We start from the raw sequence: 22,475 nt of genomic DNA, 5'->3' as shown, positions 1-22,475 counted from the left end.
CCCCTGACTTTCCAGGTCACTGAGAACCCTGTATAGGCTTTTGGGCTTATGCCATGTCAAGAAAACAAGGTGAAACTCTACGTTTCACAGAGAACTTGCTCTGAAATATAAAGTTTTTCCACCTTGTTTTCTTGACATGGCATAAGCCCAAAAGCCTATATCATGTCTACGAATAATAATATATTGGATATCTATCCCACTAAGGTTCCAGAATTTTGTCCCAAAGGAGTTTTATTACGTGCCAGAAAATCTACGAACACAAAGCCGACGTATTTGAGTCCCTTCAGATACAACAGACTGAAACAGGATTGAACCAGCCAAGCTGGACTCAGAAGGCCAGCACTTTACCACCTGAGCAACACAGTTCACTAAACAGGCCTATCAAAACAATATGTAGTGGAGTAACCTACCTTTTGATATCATCTGCTAATGAATATGTTCCTCGCAGATACTTGAAGAGGGCATGTGGTTGAGAGGTCAAATTTAGAATGGAACTGTCATTCTGCTTTGAAGATTTCTGAAACCAAATATTAACATTTTAGTAATAAGAAACATATCCATAATGTGCATAATTCAAATGGTATCAGCTGAATATCAAAATAAACTCAAATCAAGATAGTAACTAATCATAGCATGAATATCTTACAAGAACAATTAATGCCAATCAAGAAAACAATATATAATTTTGGCATCTTTTATTTCCCAGCATCAGCAGAAAATCTATTATAAATAATTTTTGCAGCTCTCTTATTTCTCAGTATAAGCAGAAAAGCTATTATAAATAACAGATTTTTGCTGCACTTACAATACTCTCCCAAACAAAGCAATTATTACCAATAATTATCTTGGTAGTGGTACAATAAATCTCTATTTATTAATGGGATCAATAACACGATAATATTATATAATCAAGACAGAACACTATCTGCTGCTTTATTTAGGACTAGACTGTAGCACCTCATTCTCAGACTTTATACACCAATTTTCATTAAATTCTGTTAACACATTTTCTCGTGGTTCGGCATTGATACGAACTTAGCAACAAAAATCAAAATTCGTGAATATCTGTGTTATCATAGCTGGTACGGTAAAAATGTATAATTAACCAGGCGAGTTGGCTGTGCGCGTAGAGGCGCGCGGCTGTGAGCTTGCATCCGAGAGATAGTAGGTTCGAGCAGCCCTGAAGATGGTTTTCCGTGGTTTCCCATTTTCACACCAGGCAAATGCTGGGGCTGTACCTTAATTAAGGCCACGGCCACTTCCTTCCAACTCCTAGGCCTTTCCTATCCCATCGTCGCCATAAGACCTATCTGTGTCGGTGCGACGTAAAGCCCCTAGCAAAAAAAAAAAATGTATAAGACATAAATGATCAGAAATGTAATTATATATAACTTTAGTTATGTAGTATTTATTGATAGGAGCATTACCAGTAGCTGCAGACAATCATATAGAAGGTGCAAAGTTATGTAACTCCCTAGCTACTTTCCGCTATTCACGCATGCTGTTTTACTCGGAACACAGCAGGGCAAGGAGTGGCAGCAGAAGAGACAAATTACATGGCAACAATGGTCAATATAATGCTACTGTTGATCAGTTTCTAGCTTCCTCGGTGGACCTTTTCTGTTCATCAGAAGACACTCAGCGGCATACAGTACGGACGGTCTTACTACTGAATTGTAATGTTGGAGTTTAAGGTTCTTAGACAGGCACTTGGATATAGATGCTCTTACAGGTATGGTAGATCCTTTCCAACTTGGTGCATCTGGTGTCTAATGCTAATGTCTCATTCTCGGTTGCTGAAATCCACTCCCCTAGGTACTTCACTGCAGGAACCTTACGAATGGTGGTGTTTTCCAATGGCATAGTAGGTAGGACTCCCTTTATGTTAGTCATGAACTCAGTTTTCTTTATATTGACCCTCAAGCCGGTTTTAGCTGCTATGGTATAGAGGCTCTGTAGCTGGTGAGTAGCTTCTTCTATGTTGCTGGCTAATAAGGTAAGGTCGTCGGCAAAGGCCAGGCAAGATACACTGAGATTATCTTTCTTGTAGCTAATTTTCAGTCCACTTCCTGGAGGTAATATGGCAGTCCATTCCCTGATAATCTTCTCTAGAACGCAATTGAAAAGAATGCAAGAAATTCCATCACCTTGCCTAACTCCCGTTTGGATAGAGAAACTCTCTTGAGAGCTCACCTCTAAACTTTACTTTGGAGGTGGTGTTCTTCAGCGTAGCCTGGATTAGTCTGGTGGTCTTCTCATCCAAGCCTAATTCCCATAAGGTGGAGAAGAGGGTCTGCCTATCTATTGAATGATATGCCTTCTGGAAGTCCACTAGTATGGCTACCCAATGGTAGTTGTCTGACATGTTTTGATCTCAAAGCTTTCAGAGATCTCACCTCTGAATTTAACTTTGGAGTGTGTGACAGTCAGGTTTGTGGAATGAGTCTGCAGGTTTTGTTGTTTAGTCCCAGTTCCTCAAGAAATTTACCAAGAGTTTGTCTGTCAATGGCATTACAGGCTTTCCCAAACTAAAGTTAACTCCCATCTTGTGGCTTCTAATATTGGAGTAAGCTGGTTCTGATTTAAAGTTGAGGATTTGCTCAGCACAGAATTGGATTCTTGAAGCCTCCCTGGTATTTGCCCAACTGACAGTCCAATTCATTCTCTGGCCTTGTTAGTAATGGCTCAGAGAGAAACTTGTACATTACAGAGATATTATTTGGTAGTTGTTCATGTCAGTAAGATTACTCCCCACCCCCACCCACCTTTCTTTGTATGGGGGTGAACTAAAATTGAGGTCCAGTTAGGTGGTAACTTCTCCATTTCCCGAATGTTTTAAATGACCTCACTGTCTTGTTACCAACACACCTCCAGAGTTCAGACACAATGAACTCTTCTCCAGCTGCCTTGTTGTTCTTGAGTAGCTGGATGATTTGACTAACTTCTTCCATTAAAAGAGGTAAAGTAGTAAGTCCAGTTTTGGTGTCATTTGCTGGTAGTCAAGGTCTTCACTGTAGTAAGTCCATATTTGGTGTCATTTGCTGGTAGTCAAGGTCTTCACTAAGTGGATCACAAACGAGCAGATTCCTCAACAGGAAGGGACAGTTGTCCTCCTTATTGTAAACCAGCTTGTCCTGCGAGTCTCTGAAATGTAAGTCCCTGGAGTTATTTTTAGTAAAGCTCTCTTTGATCTAGATCAACCGGTTGTGAGGAAAGGTTCATTTGATTTGTTGGATTATCTTGCGATAAGCTTTGTCTGTTAAAAGAATTCCTCCCAGTTTTCCCTGATCTTCTGGGAATTCCATCTCAGCCAAGCTGTCCTTGGGCAAATGTGGTCACAGTCTTCAGACCATCATACATACCACCTCCTTCTAGAGAGAGGGGCAAAGTCTTGAGTACAGCCTTCTTCAGTTAGTCCCAGGTATTCAGACCTGTGTTGTTCAACTTCTGACTTACTTTTTGATTTTCCACCAGTTTAATATAAGATTAAAGTATTTTGGCTCCACAATCGCTGATGATGACTGACTTGTCAAAGAGGTCAGTACAAGGAAAATCGCAGCCTGGATGACATGGCGCACAATGACCGACATCACTTGCAACTGGAGGATGAAAGATAACCTCAAATCAAAAATCTATCGTAATGTCATCCAACTTGTTGCACTGTATGGTTGCGAATGTCGGCCGGCTACAACTGAGACAGAGCATCGACTGAGTATCATGGAAATGAAGACGCTAAAGTGGACAACTGACATCACTAAACAGGATGGCATCTCCAGTGAAACCAGCAGGGAAAGATTTGGCATTGCACCAATTCAAGACAAAATGCATGAGCTGTATACATTGGTTTGGGCATGTACTAAGGACAGGGGCCGATACTATAATGAAAATAGGTTACATATTAGACGTAGTTGATAGGACACCAAAAGGACAACCAAAACAGTGATGGGCAGATACTCTTCACAAAGATCTGAACAGCATCTATCTCCACCCTGACATGGTCCAGGACAGAACTAAATGGAGACAACAAATAAATGTAGAAGACCCCACCACCAGGAGGTGGTGGTGATTATAGTTTTAAGAGGAAGTACAACTAGGCAACCATCCTCTGTATAACACTAATCGGAGAGAGAAAATGGAAGGGATCAAACACTTCAAAAAATGAAGGTATTAGCCAAAGAAAGACAAGGGCCATGAAGGGCGTGAAAATGAAAGAATCCCTAGGCCTCACAATCTAATACAGTCTGGGTCGTAAAAGAACAAGAGTTGACAAAGAGAGGTCGAATAGAATAGATGAAAGTGAGGAGCTTGGCACAAGTAAGTGGAAGCAATGCCAGGACTCAGCTGAGGGCCCCATGGATGCCAACCCACATTCCGAAGTTAAGAGCCTCTGGGGCCCCTATTATTCACGTCTTACGACAGTCAGGGGATACTGTGGGTGTTATTCTACTGCTCCACCCACAGGGGGGCATCACCAGGAGGGACAAAGGCTGAAGTAAAAGAAGAATTTAATTAACTCCCAATTTAAGGGTTGCCATTTTGACAAAAAAGACCATACAAAAATGTATATCTATTAAACTACGAAATCAAAGTTAAACTAGGAAATACTTACAGTCTGCTAATGGGAAGTAAATTTTCTTTCCTTCCTGATCAACTAGCAACAGCTAATATTTAAGGGTTTCCAACAATGAAACATGATGTCATGTTCTTATCAACTGCCAGGACGTCAACTCTATGAGTACCTTCGTTGATTGCAATGCAATGGACATCCATGTAGACCTCAAGGTCTTTGAAAGACAGGTCTGATGGAATCTTGTCCTGATTAGATGATGCCTCGTTTTTGTCACGTGATCCCTATACTAGCAGGAACCATGAATATGTGCCAGAGTTTCATCTTTGATGTACATATTAAACACCTGGTAGTTATAAAAGAAACCAGACTGCCAGTATTTTGCCTAGAAAGTGGTCGTGGTGATTATTGTTTTAAGAAAAAATCCAACTGAGTAACTATCCTGTATCCCCCTTAACACTAAATAAACTCAAAATAGAAGAGGTTAAGGCACTTTGAAGAATGAAGGTATCAGCAAAAGGAAAGGAAGGGCCATGAAAAGTGTGAGCCTGGAAATCATAAGAAACCACGGAGAAATTTTTGGTTCATGTGTGGGCAGAAATACCATATGAGCTGATAAGGTTTTTTCTACTGCCATTCTATTTGAATGGAGAAATCTACTAAAACCTTCTGGATCTAATTATAATACCTGAGCTGCAAGAAGACATTCCCCATTACAGTATATTTGTTAGTGCATGTGCTGGCAGCAAGATGCACTTCTCCAAAATGTCCATGATCCCCTTAAATGGCTGTTTTCCAGGGAGATGGATTGGAAGAGGAGGGCCAATTAATTGGCCTGCTTGTTCATCTGATTTTAACTATAGTAGATTTTTTTTCCCTTTTTTCTTGTTGATACATCTTGCAAACCTTGTTTATGATACACCGGCAAAATTGGAAAGGGACCTAGTGACAAGAATAATACAGTGAAATGTTTAAAAATTACCCTGTATATATTGCACTCGAATCTTGCATTATACGCTTCAGTTGTGGAATAGAAGGCACTTCTGGTTTAGAAAAGGTTATTCCACTGAAGCTCAACTTGTAGGATTCCAGCAAGATATAGCAGATATCTTGGATTCAGGACTGTATCTTGATTGACCTATCTAAGGCATTTGATAGGGATGATCATGGGAGACTACTGGAAAAAATGAAGGCAACTAGACTAGACAAAAGAGTGACTGAATGGGTGCCTGTATTTGTAGAAAATAGATCTCAGAGAATTAGAGTAGTCGAAGCTTTATCTGACCCTGTAATAATTAAGAGGAAATTCCTCAAGGCAGTATTATTGGACCTTTATGTTTTCTTATACTGTATATAGACATGAGTAAAGAAGTGGAATAAGAGATAAGGCATTTTGCAGATGATGATATTCTGTATAGAGTAATAAATAATATACATACAGTATATGGAAAAGAAAGGATTCCACCTGATCAATACAATTTATTATACTTGTAGTTCTTACAGTACCGGTTTCGGCCTATTTGGCCATCATCAGCTGGCTAACGATGTTTTGCGTGAATTACATTACATTGTCTGAAGGGAGTTGCCATCTTTGATTGGCATATCTGGATATGTCTAATGGGGCATGTAAGTTATGATTTATCGTTTAAATTGCGGTACGTAAGTGTAGATGACCTTGAGGTTTAAATTGTGATTATAAAAACTTAAACTTAAGAGCTAATCAGTTGTACAACCACATAAAACACATTAAAATATACTAAAGACATATGTAAAGCACTGATTAATTTATATGCTTATGTCCTGCACATATCTTCTTCTTTCTTAGTAGAGTCATATGGTTATGAATTACATCAGCTTATGCTAGTGCTCATGAACAATAATAGAAATAAGTCTAAAACTTGATGAGTTTAATTGTACATGTCTTGCGTATGCTTTCTTCTTGTGATTATCGTGCTGTTAATCATAGATTTGCGTCGGTTGATACTATATTTGTAAGTGATGGGTTTCTATGATGTATTCTATTTAGTTGGTTAATAACTAGGTGTGTTATAATAAAACACTTGTCATTAAAAGGTCCACTTTAGCTTCATAGTAGGTAAAGTCTTGTTCGTTTGAGTTAGAAGCATAAGATGAAGATGTAGTCTTGTTTTGAGTATGATTAAAATCCTGACACCGGTGGTAAGTTCCCTTCCTGTCTATATTTGTGTTCTGGTATTATGCTTATTGCTGTTCGCAGTTAGTTCTGAAACAGAGCACTACCCAACCACAACAACAGCCACAATCATACTGTTGATTTGCTGGTGTATGATAATCCACATCAAGGAGAGAGGAGGAGCTTTTAATAACATGTGATTTAACAAACCTTGCCCATAAAACTTGAGAGAAAAAGGCAAAAAGATTTATGTAAAGTTGATGAAAGGGACATGAACAGTCGTTCTTCACATGACAAAGCATGGCTCTTAGTGTCATCAGTAAGTTATTTTCTTTCTTTTTTCTTCTTTTTTTTTTTTTTTTTTTTTTGAGGGGGGCGGGGCTGAAACTGATAACTGGGTTTTCCTTTTAACTGAGGAATGTGATGAAATGTTATGACAATGCTTCACCTTTTCAGACAAACAAGACACATCTGCACTTAGACTGTCCTTAGGAATTCTGTAAGTCATCAAAGTTCCCATCTGAGAATCCTCACTCACAATTTTGTTCCTGAATAAAGTACCAAGGGTCCCGCTGCAGCAAAATCCTATCTAAACACCTTCTTAGTGATAACCACTGAGTAGGCACATGCTTCAGAATTTTCCTGATCTGTGTGTTGTGTAAAGTCTGAAATTCTCTGAACTTTTCTTTCCTCTTTGCACTTTTCCAGATAATAAAATATATAAATTATACTTTCATCTACATTTACAGGTAAGCACGCCGCACCCTTCTCTGCAGCAAGATTAATTAGGTGACAACAGCAGCCTACGATGATTATGTTACTATTTTCCTGCTTCAAACATCCTGCTACACCATTCTTTAATCCTACCATTACTGGAGCATTATCAGCACCAAGAGCTAGGCAGTTTTTTAATGGAATGCGGTATTCCTGAAAAATTTGAGAACAAAAGATTGGCAATGTTAGCTCCACTAGCATCCCCTTCTAAATTAGGCACAGAGAGTAGACAACTCTGAATTTCAACGAGTTCAGGCCTAAAAAATATTAAACAATAGGATATATTTTCAAGTCGCTTTTATTGCTACCATCAGTAACAACAGAAAATGCATTCAACAAATTTGATACAATTTTTGCCCTTTCTTCCATGCATATTTCTGTAATGATAGCCACTGTTTTCGTTCTAGCACATCCATATCGTTTAGCAATTTCAGAGTCAGGAAACATTTTGCGAAACAAAGGCCCTGTGTGGTTGGCACAATTTACAGGCAGTTTATGTTCTACGATAAATGACGTAAATAAAGCCTCGGCATTTGTCACAGGATTTACATCTTCGTTTTCTGGTTTCTTTCTACACACTGGACACTCTCCTTACGTTTTCGCATTTGCACGTGTTTGAGTATATTGCACTTCCCACCACGCGCAACTGAAAAATCACACCTACATATAGTAAAGAATGTGAACGTTGGTCTCTTCCTAGATTCACTGAAACACAGAAACTCTTCCCTATACGCGCTTTTAAACACTGCATCATATTTCTTTTTTGAAATTTTGTCCAAAACAAATATTAAAACATACAACCAAGAAACACTACTACGTGACATAACACGAGCACTTATGCAGGTCCTGCCCCGGGTAGACGTCTATGGCGTGCTACTTCTAAGGTTAGGTTACTCGCTTGCGACTTCCATTTCCTATTATTGAGCTATTTGAGTATTTGACAGTATTATAGACCAAAGAGGAACACATGGCTGGTCACCGTGCCCTGTACTGCCATCTGGTTGTGATTATTAGAACTACTATCGACCAGCCATACTCAGCCATATATCGATAGAACGAGGAAACGTGGGGAAGTTTAAAATAACACTAAAATTACTGAAACTGCTCTGTAAAACGGCGGATCAGTCCCGGCGATCAGGAGATCGGGAAGAACGATCGTGAGAGTTGGCACGTCTGACACACAAAATGGAAAACCTTACGTTCCAACTATTCCACGTATTACACTAACCCACCACATTGGCAAATGCAACTTTGAACAGATATGGAACATTCAGTGGTCTAACAATCTGCTGGCTGATATTGAACTTGCATGGCTGTTTGTGGATTAAACAAGTCATGATGAAGAACCAACTTATATGAGTGGTTAAGAGACAAAAAGGAACAATCCACAAATTGGAACATCTTGTGTACTTTACAATGTTATATCGATTCTATCTAGTGCCAAGGCTCATTAAAACAGCAACCCTATATGAAATGGGATAATCTGCAAGAAGAAGGTTCTATCTAGTGCAAAAATGGGTTAATCTGAACTTACCAAGGGAGATGTTCAATAAATTTCCAATTTCTTTGCAATCACTTAAAAAAAAAGGCTACAAAAAAAACAGATAGGGATCTGCCACCTGGGCGACTGTCCTAAATGCAGATCAGCAGTGATTGATTGATACTGACTGATTTAAGCATTAGCTCCAACGTATAATAGTCAGCAATATGACCAACCGTTGATATCACATGTCTAGACTGAGAAAAAAAAAATTGTCTTCCCCAAGATACTTTACATTGCACCAGCACAGATAGGACTTATGGTGACCAGTAGCATCCCTTTCTAAATTAGGCACAGAGAGTAGACAACTCAGAATTTCAATGAGTTCAGGCCTAAAAAAGTTAAATAATAGGATATATTTTCAAGTCGCTTTTATTGCTACCATCAATAGCAACAGAAAATGCATCCAACTGCAAACGTGATACAATTTTCGTCCTTTCTTCCATGCACATTTCTGTAACAATAGCTGCTATTTTCGTTCTAGCACACCCATACCATTTAGCGATTTCAGAATCAGGAAACAGGAATCAGGTACAGCCCCAGCATTTTCCTGGTGTGAAAAGGGAAACCACAGAAAACCATTTTCAGGGCTGCCGACAGTGGGGTTTGAACCCACTATCTCCCGGATGCAAGCTCACAACTGCGCGCCCCTAACCGCATGGCTAACTCGCCCAGTCTATTGATCAATTCTACTGTTCACTATGAACTGATCTAGCACTAAGATGAGAGGGTGCTCCAAATTCTTTCTGTCGTACCTTGTAGAGTTAGCAGTGTTGGTAGTAATTTTTGTTTTAAGAGGAAGCCATTTGACAACCACCCTCACTTAACTATAAAATGTAAACAAAATCTATATATATAAAATAACTTGTCCTGACTGACTGACTGATTCATCATCGCCGAGCCAAAACTACTGGACATAAAGAAATGAAACTTTGGGGATACATTTATATTAAGACGTAGGTGCGCGGTAAGAGAGGATTTTTTGATATTCCGTCGATAAGGGGGTGAAAAAGGGGGGTGAAATTTTAAAATGAGTGTATCTATATCTCAAAACTTTAAAAGTTTACAGATGTAAAAATTGGTATTTAGAATCTTCCTTAAAAATAAGGAAACACGTATTTTTTTGTTTTCAGAAAATCCCAATAGGAGGGGTGAAAAAGGATGAAAAACTGTTTGAATGCCTTTAATCAGGATACCGGTACTTATCTCAGAAACTGAAGATATTACAGACCTGAATTTTGGTGTTTGGGATCTCCTTCAAAAATAAGGAAACACGTATTTTTTGGTTTTTGGAAAATCCAATTAATGGGGGGGTGAAAGGGGGGTGAATTTTTAAAATGAGTGTATCTATATCTCAAAACTTTTAAAGTTTATAGATGTAAAATATGGTATTTAGAATCTCCTTTAAAATAAAGAAATACGTATGTTTTTGTTTTTGGAAAATCCCGATAGAAAGGGTGGAAAAGGGTGAAAAAATGGTTGAATGCCTTTAATGAGGATAAATATATTTCAGAACCTGATGATATTACAGACCTGAAAATTGGTGTTGGGAATCCACTTTAAAAGTAAGGAAACATTTATTTTTTCATTTTTGGAAAACCCAAATAATAGGGGGGTGAAAAGGGGGGTGAATTTTTAAAAAGACTGTGTCTATATCTTAAAACCTTAAAAGTTTACAGATGTAAAAATTGGTATTTAGAATCTCCTTTAAAAATAAAGGAACACACATTTTTTTGTTTTCTGTAAATCCCAGTAGGGGGGGGGGGGGGGGTGTAAAAGGGTGAATAGTGGGTTGAATGCCTTTAATGAGGATACATATATCTCAGAAACTGAATTCATTACAGAACTGAAAATTTGTATATGGGATCTCCTTTAAAAATAAAGAAACGCGTATTCTCGGAAAATCCAATGAAAGAGAGGGGGGGAGTGAAAGAATTCAAAAATTTATTGACTTAATTGTATGAGAATACATACATCTAATAAAAACTAAAGTTGTTACGGGCGTGAGAATTGGTATTTTGATCTCCTTTGAAAACAAAGAAAAACGAGTTTTGTGGGGGAAACAATCTTGGGGGGCGGGAGTGGAAAGGAGTTGAATTCCTTTCATGAGGACACATAAATCAAAAACTGAAGAAGTTAGAGTCGTGTTAATTGCTATTTAGATGATCCTTTACTATTAAAGAAACAAGTATTTTTTGCCGGAAAATTCACTTAAGGTGGGGGAGGGGGTTGGGGTGGGGAGAAATGTGAAAGGAAGTGAAAAAAAGTTAATTATTATTATAGGGATACTTATATCTCTAAACTGAAGGTAATAGACGTGAACATTGGGGTTTGGAATCTCCTTTAAACATAAAGAAACACGCCTTCTTTTAATTTTTTTGGTGGGGGGAGGTAAATAAACTTAACGGCGGTGTGGTGTAAAAGGAGGTGAGACCAATTGATTTTGCTGTTCATAATGTACTTATAAGGAGCCTCCGTTGCTCAGGCGGCAGCGCGCCGGCCTCTCACAGCTGGGTTCCATGGTTCAAATCCCGGTCACTCCATGTGACATTCGTGCTGGACAAAATGGAGGCGGGACAGGTTTTTCTCCAGATACTCCGGTTTTCCCTGTTATCATTCATTCCAGCAACACTGTCCAATATTTCATTTCATTTGTCATTCGTCGATCAATGTTCCAGAGGAGTGCTTCGGCAGCCGGCACAATTTCTACTGTCGCCACTAGATGTAGCTTTATTCATACCATTCCTGACCCTGTCGAATGACTGGAAACAGGCTGTAGATTTTCGATGTACTTATTCTGATCATAAACCGATATTTTTTAATCTTTCCTGGGTTCGTTTTCAACAGCCATCTTTTCCTTCGGAGAACGTTCTTATATTACAGTAGATTCTCCTGGCATATGAATAAAAACTTAAACACATTTGAAATAAACGATAGGAATGAGATAGACCGTCCAATTGTTCACCTCTATAATAAGGTCAATAATGGGCGGAAATATGTCATTCGTATCGCCAGAAATCCCACATACTTGCCTACGCGCGACAATGGTGCTGGTCACATTCTCAACAATGACAATGGCAGGAGATGTAATTTACCACCAAGTAGCGGCCTTACATTTTGCTGTGGGGTCCAGAACATCTATAATAATAATAATATTCTGGACCGTTGTCAAATGTGCGGACCGCGCTGGAAACGGGTCCTGGACGGGTAATGACTAAGAATGCAGTCCGGCCGCGGGTTCAGTACCGCCAAGGTACCCAAGACGACACCTCGCCGGATCTCCTGAAGGATTTGATCCATATTATAAATGCTTATAAGGAAAGATGGCAAAGATTTAGGAACCCAACTGACCGGGTGGAATACCTGGACCTAGCCCGGGAAGTACGAAATCGATTGCTGGAAAGAATGATTGAAAAATGGAGGAAACTTGCCGTAATCTATTAGAAAACGAGTCAGATCGTGAATTTTGGCTGATTCTCGCAGAAAACGATTCAGATCGCGAATTTCGACTGATTATATATCTAAAACAACATTCAATTATAAATTTCAGTGTAATACCGTAGCGAAGCACGGGTATCTTGCTAGTTAAAAATATACGTATATTCAGTGATGAATTTTGAAAAATGAAGAAATATGTAATACATAATTAATTTGAAAAAGCCTTAACAGACACTTATACACCAAAAAAGAACTGAAGTAGCCTGAGTAACAGAACACTTTAAATTTATATGCACTTCAAGAGTCCACTCTCACACATTAAACAAATGATGAAATAAGCAGTATTCTTGCCATTAGCTAGTATGAGTTTGAGAGTTTCCGGCAGGAAATGGTTTTGTCTTAGACCAGAGAGATCAATGCACTCTGTGAGAAACTGGGCCATGGTAAAATCTGCACCACATGAACAAAATGCAGAGAATTTGCTCCTTAGGAGGTAAGAGTGCATAGATCTTCCATGACACATCCTCAACCTGCACAAAATTATGGCCTCCTCCATAAAGTCCAGAAAGACAGTTGGCAGAGAGCAGCTGTCTTCATAACTGCCCTCATCTACTACGGAATTCGGACTGCTAGTCACTATTTATCAGGACGCCAAGATGGTTTAGCATAGCTGAGAACAAATATCCCAAGCAGGTCCATTCATTGGTCTTGATGGTAGAAGTACCGTACCACTTCTTTCACCGCTTGATCTGCCAGTTCACTGCCAGCAATCCCCATGTGGATAGGAAGTCATGCAAAGGTGATACTCCCACCAGCATCACATAACCTGGCTTGGTCATGGATCTGCTGCAGCAACGAATGCTCCGAGAAATATGAATCAAGAGACTGCACTGAGCTTAAAGAGTCGGTATACATGAGAAAGTGGGCTCGTTTGTGCCTCAGTGAAAGCTGCAGAGCTTCGAAGATGGCAAAGAGCTCCACAGTATATATGTTACAGACAGTAGGTAGCTTGATCTTGATACCGATATCATCAGAAACGAATGAGTATCCAACATTCACGCCACCTTAGAACCATCCATCAAGGCAAACCGCATGTCTGGATACAGGTGATGGTCATGGAAATACCTTCAATGAACAGAGGAATCTGCATTCACTTTTGGTCCATGGAGTAGATCTAGCCATTCAACCGGCCGAGGAACTACTTGTGGAGGTATCGCACAAAGGATGCAGACAATACCACACCCTACAGCCACATCCAATGTATGATATAAGCTATCAATACAAATTCTGACCTGTCGTGTGACTCTCCATAGGTTTTCATACCTCTGGTGGTATCTGGTATCAAGGAGGTACTGGTAACTTGAATATTGCAGTATTTCTGGAATTCTGACAGTGTACATTAGGAGTATCTCCTGCCACCATCTTTCAAAAGATGGAAGTCCTGATTCAGTGAGTAGGCTGGAAACTAGGCTAATTCAGAAAGCTCCAGTTGCCAACATAAATGCACAGAAACCTTAATTCGAACAGGCAGCAATCATGAATCAAAAAACAGGATGAAAGCTATGGGGTTGGAAAGATTGTCGCAGACATTCCTCTTGAGCTGCATAATGTCAGTAACTCCCTGATGTGCAAGGCACTGGATCAGGTCTTCATCCGAGGCTTTGATTAAATCCCTGCAAAATTTAGCTCATCAGGTATTTATGGTTTTAAACCTTTACAGCCACTGCTCTAAGAATATCATGATTCTAAAAGCTTCTTATGCTATTTGACCATTGTAGATTTAATAAGGAATCAACACTCAATTTTCCCATCTCATCAACTCTGTCACCAACAATGCTCTCAGCTCAATTACTATTCAAGAAAGGACTTTCAAGAAAAAAGTTCTGACCATCAAGTCTGGAGGCAATGAGGAAACGAGACAGATTATCTTCACAAACTTCTCGACTTGACAGCACAAAACAATTGAAACGTTTACCTTTCTTACTGATACCTTTAAATGATCCTGCTTTGAGGGTGCAGCCTGCAAAGAAGAAGAAAAAGAGACAGCTTCTAGTTTTGGTCCTACGAGGACCTAAGTAAAAATAGGACTTTCAGCATAGCCCTGCATGCCAAAGTAAGGCTAGACATTTCAGAGCGTATCCAGTATCTAGAGGAGGTCCGCTAGTGACTACTGGCACTGTAGCCACTCCTATTATCTCATAGTGGTAGTAGTGGTGATTACTGTCTTAAGAGGAAATGCAACTTGCCAACATCCTCCATTAACACTAGTCAGAGAGGTAAAATGGAAAAGGTCCAACCCTTTGAAGAGTGAAGGTATAGGCAACGGAAAGTGAAGGGTCAAAAAGGACATAAAAATGAGAGACTCCCTAGGCCTCGCACTCCTAATACTATCAAAGGTCAGAAAAGAGCAATGAGGTGGTGGTGGTGATTATTGTTTTACGAGGAAGTACAACCAGGAAACCATCCTCTATATAACACTAATTAGAGGTAAAAAGCGGGAGGGGTCTAACACTTAGAAAAATGAAGGTATGGACCAAAGAAAAACAAGGGCCACGAAGGGCGTGAAAATGAAAGACTCCCTAACCTTCGATACCTAATACCGTCGGGGTCGGAAAGGAACAAGAGTTGACCAAGGGAGGTCAAATAGGATAGATGAAAGTGAGGAGCCCGGCACGAGTAAGTAGAAGCAATGCCAGGACTTAGCTAAGGGCCCTATGGTTACCAACCCACCCTCCAAGGTTCAGATCCCCTAGGGCTTCTATTTGTCACCTCTTACGAAAGGCAGAGGATACCGCGGATGTTATTCTACCTCCCCACCTACAGGGGGTAACCAAAAAGGTGGTCAGATAAGAAAGACGAAAGTGAGAAGACTGATACAAGTAAGTGGAAACAATATCAGACTCAGTTAGGAGACTCATGGTCATTAAGAAGTGGTGGTGATTATTGTTTTAACAGAAAGCACAACTAGGCAACCATCCTCTATTAACGTTAATCAGAGAGAAAAGATCGAAGGGTCCGACACTGCAAAAAATTAAGGTATTGGCCAAACAGGCTTTGAACAGCATGAAAATGAAAGACCGTAGGCCTCACAACCTAATACCATTAGGGTTAGAAAAGAAAAAAGAGTTGATCAAGGGAGTTGGATAGGATAGATGAAAGTGACGAGCCTGGCACAAGTAGGTGGAAGCAATGATAGGACTCAGCTAAAGTCCCTGAAGACACCAATCCATGTTCCCAAGTAAAGAGTCCCTGGGACCCCTTTTATTCATCTTACTGGCCCCACCCACAGGAGTATCATGGCCACCAAAACACACTCCAAAGATGAAAGCCCCTGGGCCCCCTTTCAGTAGATTTTTACGATAGGCAGGAAATACCATAGGTGTATTCTACCGCCTCCATCCACAGCAGTCCTCATCATCTCGTCACAACCACAAGATTCTCATTGGAGGGGGGGGGGGGGAATCCTACATACATACACACATACAGTATACAATAAGTAAAATTAAATGTGAAGTGTTTAAGATGGGAAAAAGAAATTGAAATGAAGAAAAGACAGCACAGAGACCTCCCAGGCAACTCAGGAGATGCCTTGTTAGTTAGCTCTACTCTGAGGCCAATCCACCATGGGGGACCCTGAACTGGCAGAGCTCTCGTGATGATCAACAAGCTCTGAAGCCCACACCAACTTCAAGATCTTAGCAGCCTTATAGGGGGATTGCAGAGAAGTGTTTAAATTCTGAACTAATGAATTTCGCAGTCAAGTTGTACAACAATCCTGGAGGCAAAGTGGGCAAAAGAACCAAAATAGTTGCTAATAGTAACTACTGGAAGTCATTACGAGGTAGGCCTATAGGGTTTATGACAAGAGAGATTTTATACTAGACAGATTAAGAGAAGAATGTGAGAGAAATGATACATGATATCAATATTCTTCCGATGGCAATTGCAATCTGCTATAAGTACATAGGCCTACAGAATTCCTTCCAGGGGCCTTAAGCATTATGTGTTAACAACACTATAATGATGATTGTAATGAATAACAATGCTCTACACTCAATTCACTCAATTAATAACATGGTAATAAATAAAGCATTCTCTAGAGACCCTATTATTAATACAAAAGATACTCAACACCAAAGGGTGCAAGAAATCCTTTGAAGACATTCCTCAGGTTTCATATGGACAGCTTCATAGAGTTCTATAGATTTCTGAGGAATATCCCAAAATCAAAAAATAAACTATCAGACGAGACCTACTCTGTCAAAGATTTTTATCATAATTTCCAACATACAACTCTCAAACCAAACCCCATGGCGCAACAGCCCCAAAGGGCCATGGCCTACCAAGCGACAGCTGCTCAGCCTGAAGGCCTGCAGATTATGAGGTATCGTGTGCTCAGCATGACAGATCCTCTCGGCCGTTATTCTTGGCTTTCTAAACTGGAGCCACCATCTCACCGTCAGTTAGCTTCTCAATTGTAATCATGCAGGCTGAGTGGACCTCAAACCAGGCCTCAGATCCAGGTACAAATCTCTGTCCTGGCCAGGCATCGAACCCAGGGCCTCCAGGTAAGAGGCAAGCACACTACCACTACATCGAGGGGCCGGCTGTACAACTCTCACATTTTATTTCATTTTACCAGTAGTTTAAACATCACACTAACATATCGAAGGTTTTTGGCAATGCAAGAATGGAAAACATAGAATCTGGAATGCAATGGCTGCAGCTCTAGGCCTAATTAAGGCACAGCCCTGGACTTGACATATATGACCTTATATCAGAGTAAATGCACATCTGCAATAAGACATCAGCCTTAGGGGGTCATAACATAGATCCGCCTCTTTACCGTAATCTCATAGCATCCAGAAATGTCAAGTATTTCAAGAAGAAAAAGCCATGGCATAGAGTGATGCCTATGGAGGATAAAACAGAAACAATTTTATGCCAATATTATGGCTCTTTTGGTCTTTGATGTCACATCACATCATTTTGAATTATTAATTTTTCATAAGAAAAATAATAATGTTGACAATGACTGTGGTGTCAAAGAAAATCTTACTACGCAGATATTAGGGAAGGAAGGACATTATAAGTTTTAATAAGCCTAGTAGATGTGCCCCACAGAAAGAAAGTGAGGAGAACAACACAAGGATGACACTCTAACCTGTGAGGGCAGCAACTTTCAGCAACTGCATCTACATGTTACAATACCTGATGCAAAGGAATATTGTTTAGAAAATTGATGATAAAACTAAAGCTATGTTAATGACATTACCGTAGATTATTAAACTAACTAGCGTCAAAATATGCAAATATAATTATAAATTCAACGCAAAACATTCTTCGCTTTTCACGAATAAAAACACAAATTAACTCGACACATGTAATTCGAACTCTAGAACCACTTGTGCAAATGTAATTGCATAAATGTTGCTAATATCAGGCAAACTGTCAAGATAATTTCAAACAGCTGTACGCATACGTCTAAATTTATGTCCACGTACCGAAAACTCAGGATCTTGTTTCCACTCTGAATACACAAGTAACTCATACAAAATACATTCATCCAGTTCGTCATCTGCAGTTGGATGTGCCTCGGGCCCCCTCATATTTTTCACTTTTCATATATTACAAATCATACTCTTCTTAACCTCTTTCTATCGAACATAACCACACCAACAAACTTCAAAATGTTTCATAACACATCAACATTTATCTTCTCCACGACGTACATACTGCAAACTCTTTGACCCTAATGAAAGAAATTCAATATTGACGGGAGACCAACACGCCAGTTTAAAATATCCCGCAATATTCAACTCAATTTTCAATGTTCGACAAATGGGGAACGTGCAAGCGCCACGGTGTCCAACAATAGAGTTAGAAGCTAGAGCAACATGATAGATAGAAGGTTAGAAGGATAGGTGGTAAAGCGAGCTCTTGGAACATGTCCTGTTAACAGGCCCCGATTTCAAGTAGTTAGCGCCCTGGGCAAACAATATTTAGGCGAACCCCCCGTCCCCCGCTCGTTTTTCTGTTCCACAAAAAAATTAATTATTTACAAATTAAAAATTACAGTTTTCAAGATTATGACTTTTAAAACAGCACATTATGAAAATAAAGTTAATTCTCATTATTAAATTTATTAAGCTAAATAAAGTCAACAGCCAAATAAGAACCAGGCTGTTTTCTTTTTTATTTAAAAAGCTGTTGGTTCAGTTTGATAGTTTGTGTGTAAGTAAATAACTTTAGAAATAAGACATATAAATTATTATTAATTTATTGTAATTTATTTTGATCACATTTAAAAATACAAGTTTTGTTTATAGGCTACTTGTATATAAAACTGGCAAAGAAAACAAAGCAAATTTATCTCCATACAGGGCATGAAGGCCCTTGGAGGGGTGGAAGGTAAAGGCTTTCACTACCCGTAACCTCGGCACTTGCCAAGCCCACTGAAATGCACGCACCAACCGACCCTATGAGCAACATTTTCACACCATTCATAGCAGGGACTGGCTGCATGAGGAATGGCATTACTAGCATCACTCAAACCTCAGTCACTTTCATTGTGTCAAAGCCAAGGATAAAGCTGAAACAGATCAATGAAAGTAACAATATTGCTCTAGCCCATACCAGAAGACATAGTGCACTGTAAACACTAGGTCCTGCCAGCAAAGGCATCCGTGATGTTGAAAAATCACTTACTGAATCTGAGATTCTTAAAACTTAAAATCCACGATCCCAGTTAAATCTGTTAAACCCCTTAACTGTCGATTCACGCAACAAGGTAGTACAGAATATCTACCCACGGGCTCTGTTAAAGTAGTCTTTCGTGGTCAGGCGCTACCTCAATATGTTTCCCTATACAGTGTTTATATGGAGGTTGAACCGTTTATCTTTGTTCCTATTCTTTGCCGCAAATCCCAAAGGTATGGTCATAGAGACAAGAATTGTAGGGAAAATACTACTAGAAGCGGTCGCTGTTCCCTTTCCCATTCTACTGAAGACTGTCTAGAAATATTCTTTAAATGTGTTCACTGTTAAGGACCCCATCTGACTGGTTCTGCCTCCTGTCCCGAACAACAACACCAGCTCCAAATTAAGAAAATCATGTGCACTGAAAATATATCCTTTAATGACGCCTTGTCTAAACTTCATCCTCCAAATTATTCTCCTGATCGGCATCAGCAACCCCAGGCTACATCTCTTATGCCTACCGAACAACCAAAAAAAGCAAATTCACCCAAATTATTACTCATCAACCTCGGCCTGTACTTGTACCAGGATATGGCTGAGAATGTTATCTAAATCTCATACGTGCTGCTTAGACACCAGTTTCTCAACCCTTTTCATTGCCATCCACTTCAACCGCCCCATCTGTACCCCCCGCTTTCGGAGCTCATCCTGTATCCGAAAGTGTACCACACCCACCGTTGGTAGACAATATCCAACGCCAACGTTTACATCTACGACATGATATCACCAACAAACTGGCACAATTAATCCAACTTCTGGGAGATAATCATCAAGTATCTCATGCTTTTCACATGTAAAAAAATAGTGTTTACCCTTATGTTTTCTTTTTATGATCAGTCGCTCAATGGAACGCCAGGAACATCCTAACTAAACAACATGAACTAAAAGTACTTATCCAACAAACACACCTTCAGATTGTAGCTTTACAAGAAACATGGTTTTTGCCGAGTCATTTTTTTTTCTGTCCCAGGTTATAATAATGAACGATATGATGGGCGAGGATTTGGTGGCGTGGCACTCATCGTTCAAAACAATATGTCATATCAATCACTACACTATACTACTACTCAACTTCCCTCCACCTCCAGTATCGGCATACTTTATCGTGATATATACATTATCAATATCTATTGTCGCCCGTATATTTATCTTTCAGAAGAACAATGGTCGAACTATATCGCTCAATTTGATCATGCCTCAAATATTCTCATCCTCGGAGATATGAATCGTCACCATACAGCGTGGCGTAGTGCCTCTGACTCGTCAAAAGTTACCCATCTATTAGATGCGTCATATCAATATAATCTCATAATACTCAACGATGGCTCTCTTACAAGATTGACTCCACCAGGTTCCCCACCCAGTGCGGTAGATCTTACTCCATGTCGTAGTTCTATGGCACCACTCACAACCTGGCATACTTTGGTGGATACCTTTACAAGCGATCACTTTCCCATCATTATTACGTACGGCCTCAGTAGACCGAACCCGTCTCTGTTTGACAGCAGACATATTCCTACTGTACGACCGCTTAAGAACTTCAACGCGAACACCTTCCTCCACTTTATCGCGACTCGGTTTTCTCTTATGCCTTCTCATATGCTAACACATGACCCACTCATGCAGATCGTCTTTCGCTACATCAATATCTATCACCCTTTTAAAGTCGTTCAAACTCCTCAAATCACGGCAACCTTATCGTCTGCGTTGGTGGGATGATGAGTGCCACAACATTATACAAAAACATAAAAGATTATTTCGTCTTTATCGCAAAAATGTATCGCCTCACAACTATTTCGCTTTAAAACATCATATTGCGTACTCCCACCGAGTTCTTAATGCCAAGCGCCGGGAAGCGTGGAGGAACTTACATCATCCACACTGGTTACGGAACTTTGGAATGCTGTTCGAACACTGACTCGTGTTTCTCAACATGCCACAAGTGCGATAATCCCGACTGATGTGCTTGAGCAATTTCTTCATTCTCTCACTCCGGACTATGTCGTCCCTGCCAGTGCCTTTTCACAAGCCGATTCCAGTCGTTATTCTTCCGTTTTATTACAGCCTATTACACTATACGAATTCGAAGCAGTTATCCCTACATCCTCTCAGCCAGCACCTGGCCCTGACTACATTACCTAGAGTATGCTGCACTTGTTGCCTCACGCAGCTAAGTAAGTCATTCTTAAAAACTATAATACCATATTATCTACACTTAAAGTGCCCTGTCAATGGAATGATTTCTTTCTTGTTCACTTGAACCGAATAAGGTAGTCTCTGATTTTCTCAGTTACCGTGGGATTGTTCTCAGTTCGTGTATGAGGAAAACATTTCTTAAAATACTACTCCAGAGATTTCTTTGGGTACTCGAATATTATAACCTGGTCCCAAAAAATCAATATGCGTTTATTAAGGGCCGTAGCACTCACGATGCTATGAACACCTCTGTAATCGATCTAATATTGGCCAAGACACGTCGCCACAGTACCATAGCTACGTTTCGTGATATTCAAGGCGCCTATGACTCTATTCATTACATATGTTATGACATATAACTACTATCATCCGTCTAAGATTTAATCATGTCCTTATTCCGCTCTTTTATTATTATTATTTATTATAATGATTATAATTACTCCGCTCTATAAACATCGTTTTCATCTGACAACTCACCCCTATTGTGAATGTGGTTACCCTGACGGAGACGCTAATCATATCTTTTTCCAATGTCCTTTATATCGTTCAGCTCGCCAACGTTTTTTACACCACCTTATCCAGCACAAATTTTCATTGCCTACCAGTATTTCTTGTTTACTCTATAATCTGACACCCACTGCAATTTCAATAATTACTAATTTTCTTGATTACTCCAACCTCACTTTATAACTTGATATCATATCACTCTTTCGTTTCATTTTGGCGGTATGCTCCTGGCTTTCTTTGTGTATATAACATGATCGTTTGTTTTTTGTGGTGACTCTTTCTACATTCTCAGATTTCTTCTATTTTTTACTGGAGCTGATTACTACCTTCTCTATGAAGCTTATCCCTTGCAAACTACACCGTTACCGCTCTATGAGTTAATCAAGTTTATCATGCGCACCTCTTTTTCCAAACCCCCTGTGTTTTCTGTCGTGTGTATAATACAGTGCTCCCATTTGTTTATTTATTTTTATACAGATATATATATGACTCCAACCTCACTTTATAACTTGATATCATATCACTCTTTCGTTTCATTTTGT

General features: G+C 39.6%; 1 protein-coding gene across 1 annotated transcript in view; it reads right to left on the bottom strand.

Annotated features, from left to right (window-relative positions):
* Window positions 1-18,181, bottom strand: part of LOC136871696 (NBAS subunit of NRZ tethering complex) — a 297,103-nt gene extending 278,922 nt beyond the window's left edge. The window contains exons 1-2 of the mRNA XM_068227188.1: window positions 17,976-18,181; window positions 411-517 (exon numbers count right to left, since the gene is read on the bottom strand). Of these exons, the coding sequence (XP_068083289.1) occupies window positions 411-517; window positions 17,976-18,080 (212 nt within the window). The 5' untranslated portion in view covers window positions 18,081-18,181. The remainder of the gene's footprint in view (window positions 1-410; window positions 518-17,975) is intronic.
* Window positions 18,182-22,475: the final 4,294 nt, after the last annotated feature.

Source organism: Anabrus simplex, chromosome 4 (genome assembly GCF_040414725.1).
Source record: "Anabrus simplex isolate iqAnaSimp1 chromosome 4, ASM4041472v1, whole genome shotgun sequence".
Lineage (NCBI taxonomy): Eukaryota > Metazoa > Arthropoda > Insecta > Orthoptera > Tettigoniidae > Anabrus > Anabrus simplex.
The sequence above is the reverse complement of the archived record's forward strand: the minus strand, read 5'-3'. Positions and strand labels throughout refer to the sequence as shown.